This window comes from Symphalangus syndactylus, chromosome 8, assembly GCF_028878055.3.
Source record: "Symphalangus syndactylus isolate Jambi chromosome 8, NHGRI_mSymSyn1-v2.1_pri, whole genome shotgun sequence".
Classification (NCBI taxonomy): Eukaryota; Metazoa; Chordata; class Mammalia; order Primates; family Hylobatidae; genus Symphalangus; species Symphalangus syndactylus.
In genome coordinates, this window is record NC_072430.2 from 120,964,495 (window position 1) to 120,990,410 (window position 25,916).

Below are 25,916 nucleotides of genomic sequence, written 5' to 3' on the forward strand. Positions count from 1 at the left end.
CCTCTTAAATCCACCCACCCCATGTAAAATCAAATAGGAGGGTCTCCGAGATCACACCTCCTTATCTCTGAGCATCCTGGCAAAGAGCTGATGTCTGCTTTTCCCTAGAGTGTGAAAACAGGCACCTACCAACCAATCATGAACAAGTGCTTCCTGACATCTCAGCAAGCAGACACTCAGTATTTGAGTGTTGTCTCTCGGGCTTAACAGTGTACAGTGTAGTTAGCTGGAGCATTCTTGTAAGATGACCAACTGTCCTGGTTTGTCAGGGACTGTCCCAATTTTAGCATTGTAAGTCTCACATCTTGGGAAATCTGTCAGTTCTGGGCAAACTAGAATAGTTGGTCATTCTATGTCAAGCCCTCCACCCCCACCCACCTACACACGCACAGACACCCCATAAAAGGCAAGCTCTGCTTCTTTGGTACCCACCAACCCTCACGAACACACATAGCTAGGAACTTGGGTGTTTTTGTGCATATAGTTAATGCTTTAAAATGTTGGTTCATTCATTCAACAAAAATTCATTGAGTGTCCTCAGTGTGCCAGTCTCTGCAAAATACCGAAGTAGACACAACACCTGCCCTCATGGGGATTACAGTTTAGAGGTGAATGCAGAGTGATGATATGCAGTGGAGTGAGCACTGTGATCACTGTCTGAGTGTAGGGATCTGCAGAAGCTTATGGGAGGAGCACCACACATGTGTGCCAGAAAGTTCTGAAGGATGGGAGAAATTAACCAGGTGGGGGCAAAGGGCATAAGTAAGGAGATGAAAGCTTCTAAGCAGAGGGAATAGTGGTCCATAGGTTGGGGCAAAAGAGAGCATGGCTCCTTTGAACCTGAAAGAAGTTCAATATTCCTAAGGAGGATACAATGAGAGGTGGGAGGTAAGGGTAGGCCATGAGTTTAGAAAGGTAGGCAGAGGACAGTTGATAGGGTTTGAGTCTGTGTCCCCATTTAAATCTCATGTCAAATTGTAATCCCTAGTGTTAGAGGTGAGGCCTGGTGGGAAGTGATTAGATCACAGCGGCAGATTTCCCCTTTGGTGCTGCTTTCGTGATAGTGAGTGAGTTATTGTGGGATCTGGTTGTTTAAAAGTGTATAGCACCTCCCCCTTTTCTCTCTTCCTCCTGTTCTGGCCATGTGAGGATGTGCTTGCTTCCCCTTCACCTTCTGCCATGATTGTAAGTTTCCTGAGGCCTCCCCAGCCATGTTTCCTGCACAGCCTGTGGAACGATGAGCCAACTAAACCTATTTTCTTTGTGAATTACCCAGTCTCAGGTGTTTCTTGACAGCAGTGTAAGAACGGTCTAATACAGCAGCCTGTGAATGATCCTGTAAAACAAGTCAAAGAACTGTGGCATCATTCTAAGAGAAGAGGATCCACAGAAGAATTTAAAGCCAATTTTGAGAAGCAGATTTGGGTGAAAAATGATCAATCACTCTGCAATTCTGTAGAAAATAGAATGGAGAAAATAAAAATGAAAGCGAGAAGTCAAAACAAAGGCTTAGTAATCCAGGAGTAAGAGAGGAGGGTAGCTTGAACTGAGACGGTGGCAGTATAAACATCTCTTGAATCCATCCGTTTCTCTTTATCCAGAGAGTAGAAGCCATAGAAGAACATGGTGTTTGAAAAATGCCGACCAGCCTGGTGAAGATGGTGAAACCCCGTCTCTACTAAAAATACAAAAATTAGCCGGGCATGGTGATGGGCGCCTGTAATCCCAGCTACTTGGGAGGCTGAGGCAGGGAATTGCTTAAACCAGGGAGGCGGATGTTGCAGTGAGCTGAGATGGCACCACTGCACTCCAGCCTGGGCAACAGAGCGAGACTCCGTATCAAAAAAAAAAAAAAGAAAAAAAAAAAAGAAAAATGCCCTTGATGGAGATAGGGTGATGGTAAAGACAGAGAAGAATTGGGGATTAGGCACAGGTTTTTTTTTTTTTTTAACTTTTTATTTTGAACTACTTCTAAACTTACCAAAAAGTTGCAAAAATACAGTTTTCATACATCCCTCACTGAGTCTTTCCTAATGTTAATGTCAGAGGCATTTTAAGCAGAGCAACTCCATCTTGAATAGGGGCTGGGTAAAATGAGGCTGAGACTCACTGGGCTGCATTCTCAGGAGATTAAGGCATTCTTTTTTGTTTGTTTTTTTTTTTTTTTGAGACAGAGTTTCACTTTTGTTGCCTAGGCTGGAGTGCTGGCGCGATCTCGGCTCACTGAAACCTCCACCTCCCCGGTTCAAGTGATTCTCCTGCCTCAGCCTCCCGAGAGTAGCTGGCATTACAGACATGCACCACCACACCCGGCTAATTTTGTATTTTTGGTAGAAACGGGGTTTCTCCATGTTCGTCAGGCTGGTCTCAAACTCCTGACATCAGGTGATCCACCCGCCTCGGCCTCTCAAAGCGCTGGGATTACAGGCGTGAGCCACCGTGCCTGGCCGGTTAAGGCATTCTTAGTAACATAATGAGATAGGAGGTCAGCACAAGATACAGGTCATAAAGACCTTGCTGATAAAATAGTTTGCAGTAAAGAAGCTGGCTAAAACCCACCAAAACCAAGATGGTGATGACAGTGACCTCTGGTTGTCCTCACTGCTACACTCCTACCAGTGCCATGACAGTTTATAGATGCCATGTGATGTCAGGAAGTCCCCCTATGTGGTCTAAAAAGGGGAGGCATGAATAATCCACCCCCTGTTTAGTATATAATTGATAAATAACCATAAAAATGGGCAACCAGCAGCCCTTGGGGCTGCTTTATGGAGTAGCCATTCTTTATTCTTTTACTTTCCTAATAAACTTGCTTTCACTTTACTCTATGGACTTGCCCTGAATTATTTCTTGCTAGAGATCCAAGAACCCTCTTTTGGGGTCTGGATCAGGACCCTTTTCCTGTAACATTAACATTAGACATATTCACTGTACAATGATCAGAATCAGGAAATTATGGTACACACTAAAGACTCAATTCAAACTTGATCAATTTTCCACTAACATCCTACTTTTTTGGTTTTGGTTCCAGAATTCCACATTGCACTTCATTGTTGTTTATCCTTGGCCTGCTGCCATCTATTACAGTTCTTCAGTCTTTCTTGTCTTTCAGGATTTTGACACCGAGAAGACATCAGTGATTTTGCCGACTGTCGGTCAGTTTGGGCTAGTCTGGTGTCTTTGGGTTTCTGTATCTGAGAGCAAGAAGGTAAGCTCCTTGAGAGCAAGGATCTCGTTTCATTGTTCAGTGACTAATTCCCAGTGTGGGGAGCAGTAACAAATTCAGTGTACATGCTCAATGTGCTGAAGAAAGGGCTGAGAGAATGATGTGCTAACCACAAGATGGTTAAAAACATAAGTTTCAGGGATCTCTCCTCTCCTGTCTTAGCAGAAAGGGGAGAACACTGGTTAGGAAAACAAAAACAAGTTTTTCTTGAGTGGATCCATGAAAGTATCTAAATGCCTAATTGGCTTCGATTGCAGTAATTACATTACCTTTCTGAGCCTCTGCGATTGCTAGGCACAAGGTTCTGTATAAAGGTGAACTAGACACATGGAACAAGCTCCTTTGAGCTCATCGTTCACCTGGGAGGAAGAAATGGAGGTTTCACAGGTAAATAGTGATAACAGGGCAGGCGGCCTGCACTGCGTGCTGCAGAAGCACAGCTGGGGATGATGTGAAGTGCAGGAAGGAGGTTTTATGGAGAAGGTGACATGTGACAGGCTAGTGCTTGGAGGAGGCTGGGCTTGGACTGGTGATGGAAGAGAGGCCTCAGTGGGGAAGAACGCCTTTGAATGGAAACAAAAGGCAGAGAGCTATGGAGTCTATTTGGAGATGCAGGCAGTGGGGATTAGCCAGAGTATCTGGTGGGAGGTTAAAGTGATGAGGCTGGAGGCTCGACCAAAAGGTTAGGGTCGGACCTCAGGAGTGCCTGGTTGTCACTGGGCATTTAACATTTTTCTCGACAGTGAGAAGCAGCAGAGTGAACTGCTCAAAATCTTTATTATGTAGGGTCACTGGGTCAGGTGGTGGCCTGATGCTTTCCTCCCAATCTCACTGCAAGGGACAGCCGGGTGGAGGCAAAAAACTAACATGCTCAGGGGCCTCTGGGCCTTGCCCTCCTGTCTTCTGACACTCATCAAGTGGATTTCTTTCACCTGCCACACCACCTTGCTTTGCCACACCGTAATGTGATACAATAAGACCTCACTATGCCACAACACAACCGTGCTATGCCACATGATGCCACACCATGCCACACCACCACCACCATGCTACGCCATGGCATTACACTGTGCCACAACACAACCATGCTACGCCACTGTTTCATCATGCCACAACCCCTCACTATGCTACTCCCCCTCACTCCGCCACTCCCCCTCACTCTGCCATACTCCCTCACTGTGCTACACCCCCTCACTGTGCCACACCTCTCACCATGCCACACCCCCTCACCATGCCACACTCCTTCATTATGCCACACTCCCTCACTATGCCACACCCCTCACCATGCCACAACCCCTCACCGTGCCACACCCCCTCACCATGACACACCCCCTCACTGTGCCAGAACTGCACACTATGCCACACCACCTTGCTTACCCACACCATCATGTGAGCCACACAAGCTCATCATGCCACGCCATCACCACTGTGCCACACCACCTCACTGTGCTACACCACCACAGTACAGCATACCGTGCCATACTACCTCACTGTGCCACACCACCACACTGTGACACCAGACCACCTTGTTTGACAGGTGCCTGTGGGCCCCTTCTCCCCCACCTCTCTGGTCTGCTATCGCACATGCTCCTACCACCAGCTAGAGGTTCTGTTGTCTAGGAAGCCACTGGCCTCTGACTCATGCAATCTAAGCATGCCCCTCCCTGTTTTCTGCCCCTGATGTTATTGGAACATTTCATCATCATGGTTTTTTATGACAATAATTTGCTCACACACTTATCTCTCTTGTTAAACTGAAAAGTTATTGAGACAGGGAACCATATTTATTTGTTGAGTTCCTAGGGCTAGCACCATGCTTGGCAAATCACAGGTACTTGAAAAATAGCTGCTAAATTTAATTATGCTTAATTAAACAGTAGAAAGAGCACTGAACTTGGAGCCAGGAGCCTAGAATCCAAACCCCAGTCTTACAACAAACAAACAAGTAACCCAACCCTCCAAGTCTGCCTCTCATTCATAGGAGGGGAAAGGGATAATAATCTCAATTTCACAGTTTTCTCCTGAAGGACCCTATTATATTTCTGGAGCATAATAGCTGTACTTCTGCCCATTGCACTTACCTCAACTGTAATTGTTTATTCACAGTGAATAGTTTCTAGAGTGGAAATATGCAAAGAACAGACATTACTGCCACTGGGAGTCCCACTGCATGCCAGGCATCACCACGCGCAAGGAAAAAGACATCTTGAATATTTGAAGTAGAAATGTAGTGGAGAAAGGACATGAAAGTTGATCAAGAAATTGTCAACCCTTTTCGAGAGGCTGAAGGCTTATCAGCAGAGGGAATACAAGAGCTACAAGCAGAACTATGCCAAGAAGCTTGGCTGGTCCAAGTGCAGTGGTATTTACAAATAACTGATCACAACCAGTTACAAATTTCTTTGTTCCTTTTCCACCCCCACTGCTTCACTTGACTAGCCTTTAAAAAATAAATAATCAAAATAAATTTTAAAATAATAAAAAGAAGAAGTTGGTGCAGTTCAGCCAAGGGGCCAAGGCCACCAGGACCACTATCATGAGCTGAGGACCCACAGTTCTGCTGGACTTCACTTCTAGGCTGTAAGCTCCATGACAGTGGAGGCCTTGTCTGTTTTGTTTATGATGATATGGCTGTGGCTATGGCTAGCACAGCATCTGTGCATGACAGTAACACAAACACCTCACTTAACCTCTCTAGACCTTGACTGACTCATCTCAAAGATGAAGGAAGGTCCCTTTCTCAAAGTGCATTATTCTATAAATAACAGAACCTGTTAACCCTTTCCAGCATGAGGGTAGGTAGTAATAATGCTGATGGCACCTGGGGATTCATTTTAAAAGGACAAAAAAAGGCAAATATAGTACCTTGGTTGTGCATCTACCAGATCCCTACAGGTATGAGCAAATGCAAAATAATAGGAAGGACTAGATAATTCCAAGTGCTGAGAAAATTATGGGGTATGTGCTGCATTTCTGACATTTTATTTGGCTCTCTGTCCAGAAAATGGCCTCTAGGTCAAAGATCTGGAATAGAAGTATGCATGAGTCTTGAAAGAGATCCGCTTTGCCAACCACAATGGAGGGACCTTGGCATGTCCAGGGGCTTGGGGCTTCTGTACTCTCCTTTGTCCACCTGTTTCAGTCCCCAGCAACCTGACGTGATTGTTACCTTAGTGATCACCCCAAATGGAGGGACTCCTGTGTCCCCCTTCCTCAAGTGGGCTAAGTAAGGCAGCCTCTTGGTGGAAGCCAGGCTGGGTTAGGCCAGGGCCTGCACAGATGGAGCTCCCAAGTCAAGGGAAATTCAGCTGCCCCAGCAGATGCTCCAGAGAAGCCAACACAACTCTACTGCCCGGGGTGAGTGTGCAGAGAAAGAAGGCATGAGTGAGTGCTTGTGTATGGAAGCAAAGTGGGCCTTTCCCTTCCTCCCAGGGGTGACATTTCTTTCCTCCCTCTGAGCTTTTGCTTTTTTTTGTTGTTTTTAAAATAGAGACAGGGTCCCACTATGTTGCCCAGGCTTGTCCTGAACTCCAGGGCTCAAGCCAGCCTCCCACCTCGGCCTCCCAAAGTGCTAGGATTACAGACATAAACCTCCAGGCCTGGACCCTCTGTGCTTTTGGAAAAGCTCCTCCTTCAACCTGGAGTGTGTTCCACTCTCTTATCTTGGCTAAATTCAGGTCTACCATAGATATCTCACCTTGTGAGAAGCCATCCCTGACCCTCCTCAAGCCTGCCCTCCCACAACACCTTGAGCAGTCCTCAGTCCTTACCATACTATATCTTAATTCCTGCCCTGCAGTCACAAGACTGGCAAAGCACCAAGAAGACAGGAGCTGTGTTCCAATTCACCATGGTACCCAGAATCCTCATGCAGTTCTGGCACAAAGCAGCTGCTCAATAAATATTTGCAGAATGGATCAACTAGAGATTTTATTCCCCTTGTGTGGGAGAAAGATAAAACAAGTTGATATCACAGTTTAAATAAAAGCCACCCACCAGCTTCTACAAGATATCCTGTGGTCTGTGAAGCTAGAACTTCATTTCCTGTGCCTTTTCTAACCATGGAGCCTAACTTTAAACGACAACACTTCAACATAAAAAAAAAAAATTGAGGCGATGTTCAAAAGCACTGCCAAGTATCCTCACATTTTATAAAGACTTTCAACAATAAAACTGAAATAAAACTTACACGGGTTAGCCCCAAATTCACTAGAAAATCAAATTAACCATAAACTCCCACCCATTCTCTTTGATCTCTTCCAGTATCTAAATATTCTGGTAAATTAATCCTTTAGTACAATATATTAATATGTAGGAAGTGAATAGATAAATAGCTCTGAGGCTGGAAAGCGGGTGAAAAATGGAAGAATTTATTTCTCCTGAAAGGTACAGATGTATTCACTGATATTTTCTAGTCTGAGAATAGGAAATATCAGCTTAGGCATTTGCCTTCCACCTTGAACATGTCCCCTCACCTCTCTGGATCCTAGTTTCTTCTTCTTTTTTTCTGAGATGGAGTCTTACTCTACTGCCTGGGCTGGAGTGCAGTGGTGCAATCTCAGCTCACTGCAAACTCCCCCTCCCAGGTTCAAATGATTCTCTTGCCTCAGCCTCCTAAGCAGCTGGGATTACAGGTGCCTGCCACCATGCCCAGCTAATTATTGTATTTTTAGTAGAGACGGGGTTTTACCATGTTGGCCAGGCAGGTCTCAAACTCCTGACCTCAAGTGATGTGCCCACCTCGGCCTCCCAAAGTGCTGGCATTACAGGCACGAGCGACCGTGCCTGGCCTCCAGTTTCTCGCTTCTAAAGATCAGGAAAACAATACCTACTCTTCCCTCCCACCATAGAAACATGAGCTAGTGGCTCTGCATGTGTTGGAAGATAAGGAAGCTTCTGAACCCACAAGGTTTCTTCCAGACCCTCTGGTGGCTTCCAGAGAAAAACTCCATTCAATCAACCAAGATGGCTGTTGTGGAGTTACTGTTCCCAGGCAGGTGCCTCCAAGCACATCCAGACTTCTAGACTCCTATTACAGAAAGGTCATTAGGACCAACCACAAAAAGGCTGGGCTTAAGAGGACTAGTTGCTAAAAAGGAGTAAGCACATCTCTCCCATCTCTGCACCCTACCCTGCATTCTGGGTCTTAAAGCACAGAGGGCAATTTGAAATGCAGTGAGAGAGAGACAGGATTAGGCTGAGTAGGAAGGAATACATTTCTGATGAGGAGAATCGGGGTTAATCTCTTATTGCCATATTTTGGCATACATTTCCACCTGGAGAATTCCCTTAACTGCCTTGTCTCCACCTACTCATTCTTACTCAACCACTCAAAGGCAAGCCCACGTGGGGTCCTTCTCCAGCTTTCCCAGGCATCACTAGTCACCCCTCCTGTGTGGTTTTTTAGCACAACATATGCAACCCTGGTCCATGGCACTCAGTATGTCTTGTGGTTGTTCTCAGCACACCAGTCTCTTGCACAAGACTCCAAGCTCCTCATCTTATCTCTGCATTCCCGGGGCCTGACACCCAATGGTGTTCACTCAACCTCTACTGAGTGAATGGTAACTGATCCTTTTGCTGCCACTAGACCAGGGGGACCAGAAAGGAAATAGACGACAGGACATTTTCATCTCTAAATCATGACCTTGGGGGATGGAGGTTCCCTTAAGAGGTCATCAAGTTGATTCCCCTCATTGAGCAAGACTGGTGAATACCTGGTGGGACTCACTCAGGTCCTTTCTGTCTTTGACTCTGGTCCTCAGCATAATTGTGACCAAAGCTGTCTTGTCTACTCTCAGCTAATTCCACCTGCCTGTTTGTGAAACTTATTTAATAATTTTTTTTTTTTTGAGACAGAGTCTAACTTTGTCACCCAGGCTAGAGTGCAGTGACGTGATCTTGGCTCACTGCAACCTCCACTTCCCAGGTTCAAGTGATTCTCCTGCCTCAGACTCCTGAGTAGTTGGGTTACAGGCATGTGCCACCACACCCGGCTCATTTTTGTATTTTTAGTAGAGACAGGGTTTCACTATGTTGGTCAGGCTGGTCTTGAACTCCTGACCTCAAGTGATCCACTCGCCTCGGCCTCACAAAGTGCTGGGATTACAGACGTGAGCCACTGCTCCTGGCCCTAATACTTGTATTTTTATAATCTTTTTATTAACAAAATAATATGGAAACTTTCAAGCACATATAAAAGTAGAGAGAAAATTAGAATAAACCCCCCATGTACCCAGCACCCACCTTCAGAAATGACACACAAAATCAGTCTTGTTTTACTTATAGTCACTGGATTATTTTGAAGCAAATTCCAGCCTCATGTCAAAGACACAGTTTTTTACTTGAATTGCATTTGTAGAAAGAATAAAAATTAATTTAAATTGGGAGGAACCTCCCTCTAGGGTCACTTCCCAATAAGTGGATTTTTTTGTTGTTGTTTGGTCTTTGGTTGGGGGTGGAAAGTCCGTGAAATCACATCACGTACTCTTTCTGATACTCAAACTGATTTTTTATTTTTTTGCAGACAAATGCGTAATGGATGTCAAAAAGCCAGAAATAAGGCAGCAAGTATTGCACAGAATGTCTGCATTGACTTTGCAAAGACCAGACCTTCTGGGTTCTCCCTGGAACAAAGATGCACAAAAGGCTGGAACAGCCAAATGGGCCAACCCCTGGAGTGCCGTTTTTCTTTTATGTTAAAAAGTTGCATTTCATGCAGACCCAGCCTACTCCCCCAACCCCTCAATCTTCTCCCTCCCTCTTACCCACAAGCACACATACAACAGAAGGGACACCTCTACACCCTCACCGGCTGCCTATACTCATTCACCTGCCTCTGGCTGGTTTTGGCACTTGTTTTCCAAACCAGTCGAAGAACTGACAGCCCCAGGACTAGAAAGCTCTTTTTGCTCCATAGAGGCTTAAATCTGTGGTTCCTAGAGGGATCACCATGGGATAAATCAAAATATACAACCCACATTCCTTCAGTGTGCGAAGGCACTCTTTTGGCGGTGTCAGGTTAAGAAGTGTTCAAGAACACTGCATAATGGCCAATGCTGTTTGTGCTGATGATCATTAACTGTTTAGATGCTGAAGGGCCCATATTGGGGAAACTTCCCTGCCCACTCAACACTGCACTGCTCAGGTGTCCCTCCTGTCAATCTCAAAGCATGCAGTGTACTCGTACTTGAGGAACTGCGTGAAGCATGTTTATCATCCGCTTTGGACAGACGGGGAAGGAAAGACCAGAAAGTGAACTAATAGTTCTCAGGAGCCCACTTCATGCACTGTGCTACGTATTGTCTTCTTAAATTCCACACAATTCTATGAGATATTTATTTTCATTGGCCCCCTGTGACAGATAGAGGACACTGAAGTTCGGAGGATTTAATTGATTTGCCTAAAGCCACACAGCTAGTAAACGCTAGAGCCTGGATTCTAATACAGGTTTTTCTAACCGGCAAATCTATGCTCTTTTTGCTATACTGGTAATTCGCAATTATTCCAAGTCTGAAAATCCTCTTCCCTTTTAAGTTATTTTTATTTTTTAACTTTTCATTTTGAAATAACATTAAACTTATTTTAAAAATTATAAAAATAGGCCGGGCGTAGTGGCTCACGTCTGTAATCCCAGCACTTTGGGATGCCGAGGTTGGTGGATCACTTGAGGTCAGGAGTTTGAGACCAGCCTGGCCAACATGGTGAAACCCCGTCTCTACTAAAAATACAAAAATTAGCTGGGCGTGGTGGCGGGCCCCTATAATCCCAGCTACTAGGGAGGCTGACACAGGAGAATTACTTAAACCTGGGAGGTGGAGGTTGCAATGAGCTAAGATAGTGCCACTGCACTCCAGCCTGGGCAACAAAGCGAGACTCTGTCTCAAAAAAAAAAAAAATTATAAAGATAGCACAAAGATTTCTCATATGACTTTCACCCAAGTTCCCCAAAGGTTAAATCTCATATAACCATAGTGCAATGACCCAAACTAGGAACTTAACATTGATACAAGACTATTAACTAATCTACAGATATTTGAATTTCACCGAGGGTCCCACTAATGTCCTCTACGTGGTCCAGAATCCAATCCAGATTATACATTGTATTTAATTGTTATATCACCTTAGACTCTTCCAATCTGAGGTAGTTCCCCATCATTCTATATGTACACTTTTACACACACACACACACACACACATACTTTTTTGACATGGTCTTGCTCTGTCACCCAGGCTGGAGTGCAGTAGTGCATCATGGCTCCCTGCAGCCTCTGCCTCTGGGTTCAAGCAATCCTCCCACCTCAGTCCCCTGAGTAGCTGGGACCACAGGCTTGCACCACCATGCTTGGCTAATTTTTAAATTTTTTGTAGAAACAAAGTTTCACTATATTGCCTAGTCTGGTCACAAACTCCTGGGCTCAAACAATCTTCCCGCCTTAGCCAAAGTACTGGGATTAAAGGCATGAGCCACCATGCCTGGCCTTCATTCTATATCTTTCATGATGTTGAGACTTTGGAAAGTACTGGCCAGTTATTTTATAAAATCTCTCTAATTAGACTCTTTTTAATATTCAAAAAGTATCACAAACCCTCAAATGACTGTAGTTATACTTCAAGTATCTCTTTGAGAATATATTTATTGACAAGCTACAGTAAATTGAAGAATGCTTTTGAGTTTGTTCCATATACATTTGAAAAATAGTAAGTATATCTGTGAGATCATTTTATTTAGCTACAGGCAATGGTTGGGTATATTTAGTTTCATCTACTCCTGAAAGATATTTTGGCAGCTCCTCCTGAGGTCAGCAGCCTGCAATCATACACAGTCCAAGGCAGAAATTTTCAAAGTTTGAAAAAACAATAGCGAGCTTGTGAGGTCAGACAAAAACACCAAGCACTAATGTTTAATGTATGTTTGTGATTTTATTGTATGTTTGTATTCTGCACTATGCTAAGATTTTTGCATTCATTATATCAGTTAACCTCACAACAACCTCTGGGACAGGTACTATTATTATCATTGCCATTCTACAGTGGAGGAAATTAAGATTCTGAGTCTATAAGTGACTTGCCCAAGGACACATATCTACTGCACAGTAACAATGGGATCTGAAAGCAGTTCTGCCTGACTCTAGAAGCCTGTGTTCTTATCAACCTTGCTAATTTTCTCCCAAAGCATCTCTGACTCCTTGCTTTCATTGTCCTTATGCCAGGGACAGTCTTCATTTTCTATTTCCCAAATTCTTTTCCCTTTTCAGCCTTTAATGTCCAGTTTTTAGACCATTCTTCTAGGGAGGCATCTGCTATAGATGGAAGAAGGAATTGGATTTATATCAGCCCCAGGTGTGACGGGGGCATGATAAGGCATAAACAAGGACAGCAGAACTAGAAGCAGCGTGGATATTCCAGAGCACAACCTCCCCTTTTTATAAAAGAGCAAATAAGAACAATAACTAGGAATACTTATTGCATGCTTAATGTGGGTCAAATGGTGTTCTAAAAGCTTGCCATGTGTTTTCTCATTTGTTCACTCCCTCTATTTTTATTGAGGTAGAGACTTCTAGAACTCACCCATCCCTGGAAAAAAAGCCTTCATCTTTTTGCCAGTACCCAGAAGGATTATACTCCCCACTCCTATTGCTGTTAGGCAGACCCATGTTCCTAGATCCAGCCAGGCAGTTGTAGACAAAAGTGATATGTCATTCCTGAGCTGAAACACTTCATTGTTGGGACTTAGTGAGCTGTGAGGGATGGAGCTGTGTACCATCTGTTGCCCTGCTCTGGAACCTAGGGGAAGGAAACCAAATGGGGAGAAATGGGAAGCAAGCCCCAGATTTGGCTTCACTCAAGAATACCCTCAGAACAGAATATTCTTCACTCAAGAATACCCTCAGGAGTGGGAATTTATGGTTGTATTAGTCAGGGAAATTAACATTAGCTGGTTAACAGACAAACTCCCAAGCTTCAGTGTCTTAACACAATCAAAGTTAGCATTTCCTTCATGTCAGAGCCCATGTTGGTCAGACTTTTCCATCTTGCAGCTATCCTACCTAGGACTTAGAGTTCTCAGATCCCTGAGGCAGGGGAGAAGAGAGATGTAAGAGGCATCCCTTCCTACCTCTGCCATGGGTGACACATGCCTCTTCTTTCCTAGTCACATGGTCCTGTTGTAGCCAAGTACCCCCATTTTTCTACAAAAAAGAGAATGAATTATTATTTTTATTATTTTTTCCTCTTCTTTTCTCTTTTCTCTGTTTCCCCCTTTCCCCCACTTCCTACTTAGTCCTTTAGAAAGGCAATTATAGCTTTTTACCTCCTCTTCATCAGGCTCTCCCTACAGGACAAGTTCACCTAACTATGTGTTTAGAAGCTTGAGTGGAATTCACCCACCAGGAGGTTGCCTCAAGAGACAACAGTCAATCTACAACCCCAAGTATGCCCACTACAAAACTCTCTCCCACCTGGAAAGTTTTGGTCACATTTACAGTCTAGTTCTGCTCATGAAGGTGCCAGCAGTCACCAGCTTGACCACCCAGTAGATAAGGCACTGAAATGAATTATGCAGACCTCCACCTGCTTGCTTCCTCCACTGTGTGCCTTGCACGCTGAGACCCCTTCTAAAAGCACCTGCTTTCTGCTCTAAAAACGAAGTAGTACCCTTAAAGCAAGAAACCTGTACTTCTTCCCCTAAGCTAGCTTTGGAATAAAAAGTCACTTTCTTCATAGCAGATCTTGCTCTTATTAATTGAACTCTGCCAGCACTGAATGACTGAGCTTGCATTTTTTATTATATCATACCCTTCCAACTAACTCTCCTCTCCTCCTCCAGGGCCCACACCTCTGTTCCTTGTTCCAGAACCTCAGGTCTGGTGGACACATTTCTTCTCCCCACTTGATTTCCTACTAATACATGGTATTCCTGAAGTAGTCACTTACTTTGGAATTCTCAAAGTCAGAGATTGAAAATGCAGATCCCAGGGCACTACCCTGGGATCACAGCCTGGGGCTCCACATATCATCCCCTTCCTGAAGCACTTCTTGATGTCCACAGATGTTTCAAAGCTACTTTAAAGTGCAGCCAGGTCAGAATAACTTCAGTCACTTATACTTTTTGATGTATTCATGTACCATTTATACTATTATTTTCTTCAAACTTAACATTTGCCTTTAAATGTCTCACATTTCTATTTCAATAAATTTATTTCTAAGGGAGACTTTTTGTCACTGCCATAAATGAAAAAACTGGTACCATTTGCCATAAAAAGAATAGACAAACTCTGGGACATCCATGTGATGGAATATTATTCAGCGCTAAGAAGAAATGTGCTATCAACCACAAAAAGACACCGAGACATGGAGGAAGTTTAAATGCATATTACTAAGTGAAAAAGCCTATCTGAAAAGGCTACACACTGTATGATTCCAACTATATGACATCCTGGAAAAGGCCAAATATTTTGCCGGGAGATCGGGAGTGGAAGCAGGAAGATGAATAGGTGGTGGAGCACAGTGGGTGTTTAGGGCAGTAAAACCATTCTGTATGATACCATAATGGTGGATACATGTCACTACATATTTGTCAAAACCCTTAGAATGTACGATACCACAGTGAACCCTCATGTAATCTATGGACTTTGGGTGATAATGATGTGTCAATGTAGGGTCAGTTGTAACAAATGTTCCACCCTGGTGGGATTTTTTTTTGCCTTTGTTTTGTTTTGTAGAGATGGAGTCTTGCTATGTCACTCAGGCTGGTCTCAAATTCCAGAGCTGGCCTCAAATTCCAGAACTCGTCTCAAATTCCAGGGCTCAAACGATCCTCCCACTTCAGCCTCCCAAAGTGCTGGGATTACAGGCATGAGCCACTGTGCCTGGCCAAAGTATGGGATGTTGATGGTGGGGTTGCAGGGAGTACATGGGAACTCTCTGTACTTTCTGTTCAATTTTGCTGTGAACCTAAAGCTGCTCTAAAAAAATGAAGCCCATTAAAAAAAAGAATAGACACACACAAATATAAACAAAACAAGGTGAGAAATTCTAGCTAAAATAGTGCACGTCCGAAGACTCTGAGTCTAATGCCTTCTTTCTTTGTTTATAAAGCAGACTGACACCGCTAGAAAGGTGTTAAAGACGTATTATCACTATGGTCAGATTTTCTCCTAGACATAATTAAGAAGCATAAGAGCAAACTGAAAAGGGAACAACATTCTTACCTGGGGATCAATGTTATTTAACATTATGTCTGTCTGGGGCTGTCCATCCCAACCCAGGCTTTCAGAAAGGAGGACCTAGTCCAAGGAGGACCCTCAATGCAAATCCCTTGCTGTTACATATTGGGCAAGTGTTTCCTCTGCAACTTCTTCTGCATGCTTGCCTGCATGCATGGTCTGCCCCTGAACTCTAGGGACTCAAAGTCCAGGAAAGTGTCTTTCTACATAGTTCCTGCCAAGCAGAGAGTGCTGCTTAATAAAGACCTGTCAGGGACCTGGTGATGATGGAGATGGATAAAGACAACTATGTTAGGAGTGAGGGATCCAAGGAAGAGAGGACAGAGTTCAGCTGAATCAGACAACACAGAGGCAGAAAATGTGCTAAACAGAGGCTGGTCCAAAACATGTGATGGAAGCATAGCCTTAGACATCAGATTTTTTAAAGACTCCAGTGAGAGAGGGTAGTAGGAAAAGCAACAGTGTGATCTGTGGGCTCCATTCCAGGTCTCTGAGATACACTGGTGGGATGGGGTAAATATCACCCTCATTCAATTAGCAGCTGTTGTGTGCCTAGATCTTTAATGCATCATGTCAATTCCTTACAAATGTTCAAACTCAGTATTTTACCTCTGCTTTATAAACAATAAAATCTAGGTCCAGGGAGGTTAAATAAGTTGCCCAAGACCACTCAGCTGGGAAGGGCCCCAAATGGGAATGAAATCCATGTCTTTTGGACATCAAAGCCCACGTTCTTCCCATCATTCTGCAATAGAATAAGGAAATGCATGCTGGCCAAATGGTCTCAAGCCAAGATAACGATCACTATGATTACCAGGACAAGAATCATTGCTATTTGTCATTATAGAAACAGAAAATGAGGTTGGATGAGATTGCAAGGGGTCATCCATACCCCCGTTGCTTGGCCTTTTCGATTATACACACGCACAAATATGTCTTCTACCACACATATACTAGGAACCAAAGATAGCACTATTAATCTGGAATGAACATGTGCGAGCAGCAGGGGGAAAGGATTAGCAAATAATGAGTCCCTACTGTATGCAGAGCCCTATGCCAGCCACTGGGCTGGCTTCAAGAGGGTTCTTTCAGACACTGATGTTGATTGTATTCAACCACATCCAAAACAATCTTTCCATAAAGGAGAAAAATAATTTGATCTGTCCTTCTCAACACCTCTATGGACAAGTCCTGCAAAAATCCTCATGAGTACCATTCGCTGGGTTCAGGACTGGGGACCTTGTGTCCCCCTTGTGGGGCATGAGGTCATTCTTAGATCACAGAGTTGGATAGAACCTATATTTGCAAACTCCCCCCTTTCTTTCCCTGACAATTTGCATCTACCTGGATTTCAAATTGTAACTTACTCAATTTTGCTATTTCATCATGAGACAGTCAGCCCTGGGTACACCTCACCTTTGCTTTTACCATACACAGAAGGAGGTATCAAATGTATACTATATGCACATGTAAACTCTGGCATCTCGGGAGGGGGATGGTATGCAGCTTGGGCCATACAGTATTTTCTTGCCAGCTCCTTTACATCCAGGCTCACTTCCAACTTGGCTTCCTTCCCAGCAAACAACCAGCAGCTTGCTCATTCCCACACTCCTTTAAGTGTCTCCTCTCCCTCCAACCTCCTCTCCCTCCCCCATCTCACAGGCCACAGCTGGGCTTTTCCAGCATAGCAGCTGGAAAAAGGGGCAGAAAGACAGGAGAAAGAGAGAGTCCCAGTATCTCTCCTTTTTCTCTTCCAGCCTCTTCTGAAATCACTATTTCATAACTTCCTGCCCTGCTAGCCTTAAGTAACTTTCTCAATGGGGGCCTCAGCTAGAAGCCACATCCAATAAATTGGTCAACTCAGCCCAAGCTGATACTGGTAAGTGAAGGATTACTACGAACTGAACACTGTGTAGAGAATCTTACAAACAATTGATTGGAGAACTGCTTCACAACTGTCAAGATACAGGCATCTCCCCTCCTCTCATTCCCAGTTCTGCCTGTGAAAGTGAGACAGATGCATTCAATGTTGTATTCGTGCTTATGTGTGAGCAAGTGTGTGCATGTAAGATAGCTATATCTGTGAAATAGCCTGTAACCCAGTGGTGGGGTTTTAACATCCTTACCTTATCTCCCAATAGAGAATTAGAGCTTTGGTAAGAGCCTTGAGTGAAGAAAAGGTTCTTGGAGCTTCCAATTTAAGTAGGATCAGGACTGACAGAAGTAGGAACTGAAAGCTCACAACTCTTGGAGGTAACTGGGCTCCCCCCTTCCCAGGATGGTTTTGTATCCTTGGGTCCATAATGGTGTCCATTGCCTATTGGCCATGAAGGGCTTGCTTTCCCATCGTGGTGTGTGCATGGTGAAAATTTACAATTGCAGCAAAAATATGGCTGGCAACACCTTAGGATTTCTATGAACACAGGACAGAGACTGTTCTCTCCAATCTTTGCTGAAGATATATTTGTATATGCCATGTAACATGTTTACTGGGCCTAGATGTCCTGAGATGAGATGACCCCTTGAATTGGAGAGGGTGAGGGGATCATCTCTTTTTGCTTAGATTAAAAATCTCCCCGACCCCAAAATGATCTTATTTATGAATTCCAACTCCCAAGCTCAGAAGGGATCTTGAGGATTATCTAGTCCCACGTCCCCATAAGATCCTCCTTCTAAGGCAGCCTATAACATCTTGGGACAGCTTTGATAGAAAGTTTGTATAATAGTGAAACCCAAGTTTACTTCCCTGGAAATTCTATCACTATCGAAGGCACTGCCCTGTGGACCCTTTCTTCTGCAGAACACACCTTTGGCATTTGACACCACTTTTTTCCTAAATGTTCTCTTTTCCCCAGTTCTCCTACCTATGAAGCTGCCCACTAGATGAGCTCCAGAGATTGGTCCTTTCAAGAAATACTCATAGAGCATGAAGCAGGTGCCAGGTACTGGGTTGAAAGCCGATGATCTAACAATGAATGAACATACACAGTTCACTTCCTCCAGGGATCTTATAGTCCCTTTGCAGTGCTCCCCTTAGACCCAGGCAAGAGAACGTCTAGCTCTAGAGGACTCCACTCTGCTCCCCCTTCAGCTGCACCTCTCCCCATAGTGTGAGGAGTCTGCAGGGTCAAGAAACCTCACCCCTCTTCTGGAATATGTTCCAATTACCCAGAACCCTGGAATTCCTGTCCAGACAGCCATGAACTAGCTCCCAGGACCTGCATCGTCCAAAGAAGACTCTCTTCTTTGGATCCATAAACTGTTCCCTTCTTGGCCCAAGGGCAGGGATTGGGGCAAGGCACCACTGTTTTGGGGATGATATGGACAGAGCTTGGACAAGCCAGCAGGACTGTCCATACACATGGGTCCAAGGCTCATTAGTACAGGCTAGAGTCAGCACTGGAAAGAGAATCAGAATGTCCTGTAGACCAAAGGACAGTTATCCCCATTTGGCTAGTACAGAATCCAGAGACCTCTAAAAGTTCTAAATTCAAACCTGTCTTCCAGGTTATTTTGAAGGAGTATTTTTCAGGAAAGAAGGATAAAGTATATTTTGTTTAACAGTTTGTTAGCTGGATTTACTACTTTTAAATATTTTGGCACATGGTATGTGAGCTTCGATTTATACTCCTGCCCTAGGGCCGTAAATGTTAGGGATGAGTCTCTTCTTTGTGGAAGACAGATACTAAATAACCACACAAAGAAATGTAAAATCAAACCATAGCACTAAGATGAGTAAGTACACCATTTAAGTCTCTTGTAAAATGCTCTACTTGAGCTCCATTCCCAGGTTTTCATTGCATCTTAGGATCTCCAGATTCCCCAAGCCCTGAAAAGCCATATCTTATTCCCAACTAACCAAAACACTGACTAGAACATTCTACACAATTATTGCTCCTTCTGAATGCAGAACTCCAGGGAAGACAACCCCAGAAAGAATAAAAAGGCAGATTAAGCCTGCTAAACTTTTCCAGATACACATCCTACTTCCCATTAGGGCCAGAACAGGTGGCCTCCCACCCTAGCTTCTGACTGCCATGGTGGATTTCGTCTTCGTATCCACTGCTAGGCACTCCACAGCTGCCTAGCTGGGAGGTGGATTCACCTCTTTTCAAGGTATCCATGTGTGGAGTGCCTGGAGGTTGCTCCACAAAGATAAAATCCACCATGGCAGTCAGGTGTGGGGGTGGGGGACACATCTCTTCTGCTTCCATCTGTCTAACCTCAGCCTTGCAGCCTAAACCCATTTCTTCTCACTTGGTCTTCAGCGGCAATAGAGAAGCCTTCTCTAACTAACTGTAGATAAAGTGGCAAATTCCCCGACTTGTCTTTTTGAATAGGCACCCCGCCCACTAGCTGCTTTTAAACATGCATATCTTTCTTGTACCTGATATTACTGTAATTCACTCAGCCTCACTGTCTGTGTGTTCTTGATCTCTATCAGCCCCTGTGATGTCTGGGTTAGATTATGACACTCCCAGAGGGCAGGACCACATCTACCCTATGTCTCTGGACCTTGTCCAGCAGAACAGCAGGCAAAAGGTAGGTGCTTAATAAAGACTTTGATGATGGAAACGGGCAAGTTCCGCTCTGTGCCTAGAGCACTATAAATCTGCAAGAAACAGTCCACATCCATGCCACAATCATAGTGGCTTCCTGACAGCCTGTGGGCTGGGGCACACTTTTCCTTTTAAACAAGGCAGGAACAGCACTGTCTTGCATCTGAGATAGTAATAACAATAACAAAATACTACAATGGCACTGCTCTTATAGTATTGACTGATTTGATGCTCAGAATAATCTTATGACATGGGGACTATTATTATTATTCCATCTTTACAAATGAGGAATCCAAGACACAGACAGGCTATATAACTTGTTCAGGCCTCCAACTGGGGCCATCTGGCTTCAGAGAGTTCAGATTACTCACAATGGTACATTGTCCCGCAAAGTGGGCTAGTGCAGCTTCAACCAAAAAGGGAGAGTGAGGAGGTTGTGAGCTGGACTCTGGTTCTACAGTCTCATGGGACCTGACCCCTGCTCAACATGAATGAATGGTGGAGAGGAGAGAGGCTACTCAGTAGCTTTCTAGCATGGAGCCAAGTAGGTTCTCAAAGCAAGTGTTCACACCTATCTCTCTCTCTCTTCCTGTCTTCTCTTCTGTTTTTCCAACATGCTAAGCTCATTCACATTCACGCTTTTGAACTTGCTATTTCCTTCACCTGAAATGCTCTTCCCCTAGACCTATGCATTGCTGGGCCCTTCTCATCATTTAGGTGTCAGCTCAGATGACACATTCTTAGGAAGGCTTTTCCTGATTACCCTATCTAATGTGGTGGTACCTTTCCCACTGCCTCCCTTTCATTCCTTTCTAACTCATTTTCCTTTTTAAATTTCATCATGGAGCTTAAATCACCTGATTTACTTACTAGTTTACTTGTCTATTTATGTGTCTCTACTAGAATGTCAGCTTCAGGAGAGCAGAAATCTCGTCTGTTTTGTTCACTCCTGAATACTCATGCCTGGAACAGCAACGGGCACACTGTAGGTGCCCTGAAACATTTGTTAAATAAATGCATGCACCAACGAATGGATGCAAAGTCCTTTGCAGATAGGTGCAAAGTCCTTTGTAGATAGGTACAAAGGTGAAACTAGCTGGATTCTCTTGTTGTTCCTCACCACAAATATTGTAAGCTCTTGGCAGGAAAAGATCAAATATTCATTTTTTGGCAGTCGTTTAGCCCCTATAGCAGTAGTAAATGACTGGGGTGATGGGGAGCAGGGAGGTGGGGGTCTGCTTAATTCCTTTGTTTGGGCAGAGATAACACCAAGACATTCAGCTACTAAGATTGCAGACCACATTTCCTCCAGGGCCATGTGTAGACAATTGCTGGACAGCTCTCTCCCTGCACAGAAATTAAAATACAGAAATTTTAGCGTGTCTCTCTCTCTCTCTCTCCTCCTCCCTCCTCCTCCTTCTCTCTCTATCCCTCTCTTTCTCCCTCTCCTCCGCTGCTGTTGCCTCTCTATCTCTCTCTTCCTTTTCTAGAGTTTCCCTTATCTCCCCTCCTTTGTCTCCTTCATAGAAATGCTGTGAAAAAAAAAATGAGAAGAAACTGGGAAACTGTGTTCTCCACATCTAATGCAGTACTCACATTGCTGTTATTACTACTGTAACACAATCCCATTAAAGCCTCTTGGCTCCTGCACAGATAAGGTAAACCCCCAAAACATAATAATCATATGCAGGAAGTGCTTAATTTGATCCAGTTTTAATGCAGACATGGCCCCCTAATCCTCCCACATAATAGAGCCCTTTCCTTTACTGGTGTTAGCTTTTTTATTCAATGCTTTATTTATGACACACCATCAAAATAATGAACAAGAAAGGAAAGCTTCTAACCTCTGACCAGATCTTGTATCACATGAGGGTATTTCACAGTATTGCAAATGATTTTTTTCTTTTTCTTTTTTCAATAACATACAGCTTTCTGTTATCAAAATACATGCTCATTATATATAAATTCCTTCCAAGATATTTTTACACTTATTTTCTCCTGGATTCTCCCAACACACCTGTAAGGAAAGGAGCGGGGGTGGGGGCATGAAAAGGTGTCTCCAAATCACTTAAGTTGGAAAAGCAGCCTAGAGGCATAAAGCTATTTGGAGAAGTTCACACAGTGGGGGAAATACTATCCCAGGGTACCTCCAAGTCCTGCTGTTTTCTAGAGACAAGAGTGCTCTTGCCAGAAGCCACACTCTCAGAAGCCCCTGTGACACGCAGACCTGAGCCCATATGGGAGACAAAAGAAATGCCTTAGGAATTTAGGAAGCTAAGTAATTCTTTCTTTTGGAAGTATGAAGTACTTGATGGTGACAAGATCCTGATATCAAAGTGAGGCATCCTCTTGTTGTCAGCCAAGACACTCTACCCCATAGCTCTGCCAGAGCCTGGTGCTGGAAGTAGAGAGAAAGACTGAAGGAAAGGCACTCTGGAGGATTTTTCCTAACAGGAGTTTTCAACTCTGGACAACACTTTATTGGATACTTAGGTAATCTTAAGATGGAAGAACCCAGCCCCCAGCCTCTCAGAGACATTTATTCACACTGAGATTTATAATCACTTCCCCTCATAATTCCAAGCTGTAGCTCCAGGGATCACTGGTCCCTAAAGTTCTTTGTCCATTGAGAGCAAAGCAAGAAAATGAATGAAAATGCCAGCTAAGCATGCATCTTACAGAGCACACCCTCAGCAAGAACCAGAGCCAGTCAAAGCCTGGCATGGCATCCTACTGCACTGCCACTTCCTCGAGGAGTATCCAGAAGTCTTCCCTGCACTTCAGGAAACTATTGAAGAAGTGGCTGATAGGAACACATAACCTTGCCCACCTTGCAATTGAATACTCCTTCTCCAGCATCACTAACTGCGTGAGCCTTTCTATCTGGGATTCTTTGGAGAGTGTTGCCACATTCTATGGTTCTTGAAGAATGTACACATGCTATCCAGCATTGCCGATACTAGATTGTAGGTGAAGTTGGGAGAGGTGTCTGTGAAAATCTGAATGAATAGGGTAGGAAAAACCTGCCAGACTTGGGAAAGCTCTGGTCCATATGAGAGTTGGCATCCCCTATCCTGGATGGGGAGCATTTAAGGGATTTTCTAAGTCAATACACTTTTTAGGTCTGAAAAGGGAAATAGCAAGATACCTTATTGCCTACACCAGTCTCTTAAACTCACTCTCGTTCCCATTTACCTGCCTGTTTTCAACATAGAAAAATTCGAGTCTGCCGAGAAGTGTCTCAGCAAACCATATAGTCTTGACCTAGAATCCCTCTCCATTTCCTCCTCAGTTGCTAGAACATAATGCTGAGGATGTCAATGTGATATGAAAGGAAGTTTTCCAAAGTAAAAGAACAAACTTACTGGATTTCAACCTATGGGAATAGGAAAAGAGAACAAGATCTCGGCATACTCTCAGAGCAGGAAGAAGTTGGGATATGGTACTGAAGATGGGCTAGACAAAATGTTATATCAACAAGTTAGATAAAAGTATATCTTGGCAACCAGTGTGAATGTACCACCAAGTTTCTTCACTCCGTTGTTTCTAGATCTTCTATTCTGAGGATGTTTGTGAAATTTGGAGTTGGAATTGGAGACACTAGCATTGGAAGGAAAATGCAAAATCTAGAACACAAACGAACCACCAAACAGGCTCCACCAGGAACCAGACATTCATTGGGCAAACTTAACCACAAGAAACATCAATGAGGGCTCTTAAACATAGAGTCCTCATACTAAAGACAACATAACGGTTCCCCAGGGCAAGCAGGCGAGTAGCAATCTGCAAGACCTGAAAATACCACAGGAAGCCGGAGAAGAGAAAAGGGGACTCACCTGTTCTGGCCCCTGGAAGCAGATGCGGCAGAGTGGGGTCCTCATACCACTGTCCAAGCTGCTGCCCAGTGAGTAGCGATCCTCGGTCTTCTCCTTACAGAAGTCATCTGAGGAGGCACTGCTGAGCAGCGAGGCAGGTGGCTCTGTGGCTGGGCCACCCCAGTCATCTTCCACAGAAGAAGGTGCCAAGGGGGGTGGAGGTGGCACAGGAGGAGGCTCCCTGCCCACCACTTCTCGGGGGCCCCTCCAGCCTGCCCACCCCCCGGCGCCCAGAGCCGGAAGGGTGTTGTTGTTGGCCGCCAAACCGGGGGGCTGGGGGTCGCCGTGCATGGGCAGGGGCGCTTGAGGAGGGCGCCGCAGTAAGAAAACCTTCAGGTCATTGAAGAGCATGCGGCAGCGGCACTTGAGGAGACCCTGGTGGCGCAACATCTGGGGGGCTGGGGCGCACAATCCACAGCAGTACCAGCCGCAGCAGCAGCACCACCACCACCAGAGCAGCCCACACAGGGGCATCAGCATGTGCCCCGTGGAAGTAGAGAGCCCAAGAGGGGTGGCCGGAGTCTTAAAAGAGGGGGACAGGACAGGTTTGGGGGTCCACAGTGGATCTGTGTTGTGGGGGGAGTCTGCTTTCTCACTGGCTTTTCTTACAACCCCTCCAAGTAGCAAATAAATTGCTCCCAGGACTGAGAAGTGTGAGTCACTGGTTCTGAACTCCACCTGGAAAGCCCAATAACAAAAAAGTTTTTCTTGCCCTCACACACCCACCCCAACCTCCAACTTTGTTCAGTGTGTCTCCTTTCTGCCTTTGACCTGAGGACACTCGTAGGAGCAGAGGGATTGAAGAAGCGTGGTGGAGGGGCCACTAGAGCCTTAAAATCAATGTCGAATTGTTTAAAAGTTCCCCAGGAAAGGATTATTGGGTTCTTCTCAAATTCCTAGGCAGTGAGAAATCTTTCTTTTATCTAAAAGGGTGGGAACAACTGTAAATCGAATCTGGAGTGGACTGAGCTGGGCTTAGAGAAAACTAGCTCAATGAAGAATTGAGGACTGCATGTGTGAGAGAGAAAAGATCGTTTTTCTCAGGTGGTAGGGGTTGGGGGAGTCAAGGTAGGGGAGGAGAGAAGATTGGGAGAAGTTTTAATTCTCCTGGGCAGAAAACTGGGGCAATTAACCCCCAGAAGCACCAGAGTTGCTTTTAAGAGAGCAGTTGGGTGGGGGAGGGGTGTTGCAGGTGAAACTGGGCTAGGGGCTTGTGCTTTGCCTCCGCAGCCAAAGGGCTACACCGAAGAGGGGAAAGCCAATTAAGAGAAGGGAGGTAAAATAGAGGTTTGGGAAGGAAAAAGGATGGGAGAAAAAGAAAAGATCGTTTAACTCTTGCAGAGGCGCCTCCTTCCTGAGCATGAAGATCCTGGCTAGAGGAAGGGTGTGTGTACCGGGGTGAGAGGGCGGCGGAGCAGAGAATAGGGGTAGAGGAGACGGGCGTGTGGGAGAGAACAGGAGAAAGGAGTCGTTACATTATCTCAGGCCCCAGCCCACCCCTGCTGCAGTCGGCAAATCCGTGGCCCCCTCCCCTCGGTTCCATCAAAGGTCCCTTCGGGCGAGGGGCAAGAGCCGAGAGAAGGGCAGGTCCAGGCGGGCGAGTGGCCTCGCCTTCTCCTCCTCTTCCTCCTCTGGGTCGCGGTCGCCCTCCTCCTCCGGCTCCGGGTCGGTCCGCGCCCGCAGCTGCTGCTGCGGCGGCGGAGGCGACTGCTGCTCGGCGTCCGGGTGTCTCCGGGGCGGGGGCTGCTCCGGCTCGTCCTCTGGCTGCTGCCCGCCGTCCGGCGCGGTCGCGACTCCGGCCTTCATGATCCTCCTCCTCCTCCCCCTTCCCTGGGGGCCAGCCCTGAGCCCCCGCGCCCGGGCAGCGCTGCCATGCAACCAGAGGCGAGGCCGGCGTGGGGGTGGGGGCGGCTGGGGAGTGAGGAGGGGGGGTAACAAAAAATGAAATAATACTAGTGGAATAATTCGGTTCTCAGTCAGGCAAGAGTGCTTCTGGAGGGTGGGGGCGGAGGAGGGCGGCTGCCGGATC

General features: G+C 45.2%; 1 protein-coding gene across 1 annotated transcript in view; it reads right to left on the reverse strand.

Moving 5' to 3' along the window:
* The window catches only part of MARCHF4 (membrane associated ring-CH-type finger 4), a 110,303-nt gene extending 84,604 nt beyond the window's left edge, over positions 1-25,699 (reverse strand). The window contains exon 1 of the mRNA XM_055290555.2: positions 23,849-25,699. Within this exon, the coding sequence (XP_055146530.1) occupies positions 23,849-24,367 (519 nt within the window). The 5' untranslated portion in view covers positions 24,368-25,699. The remainder of the gene's footprint in view (positions 1-23,848) is intronic.
* Between the last annotated feature and the right edge of the window lie 217 nt (positions 25,700-25,916).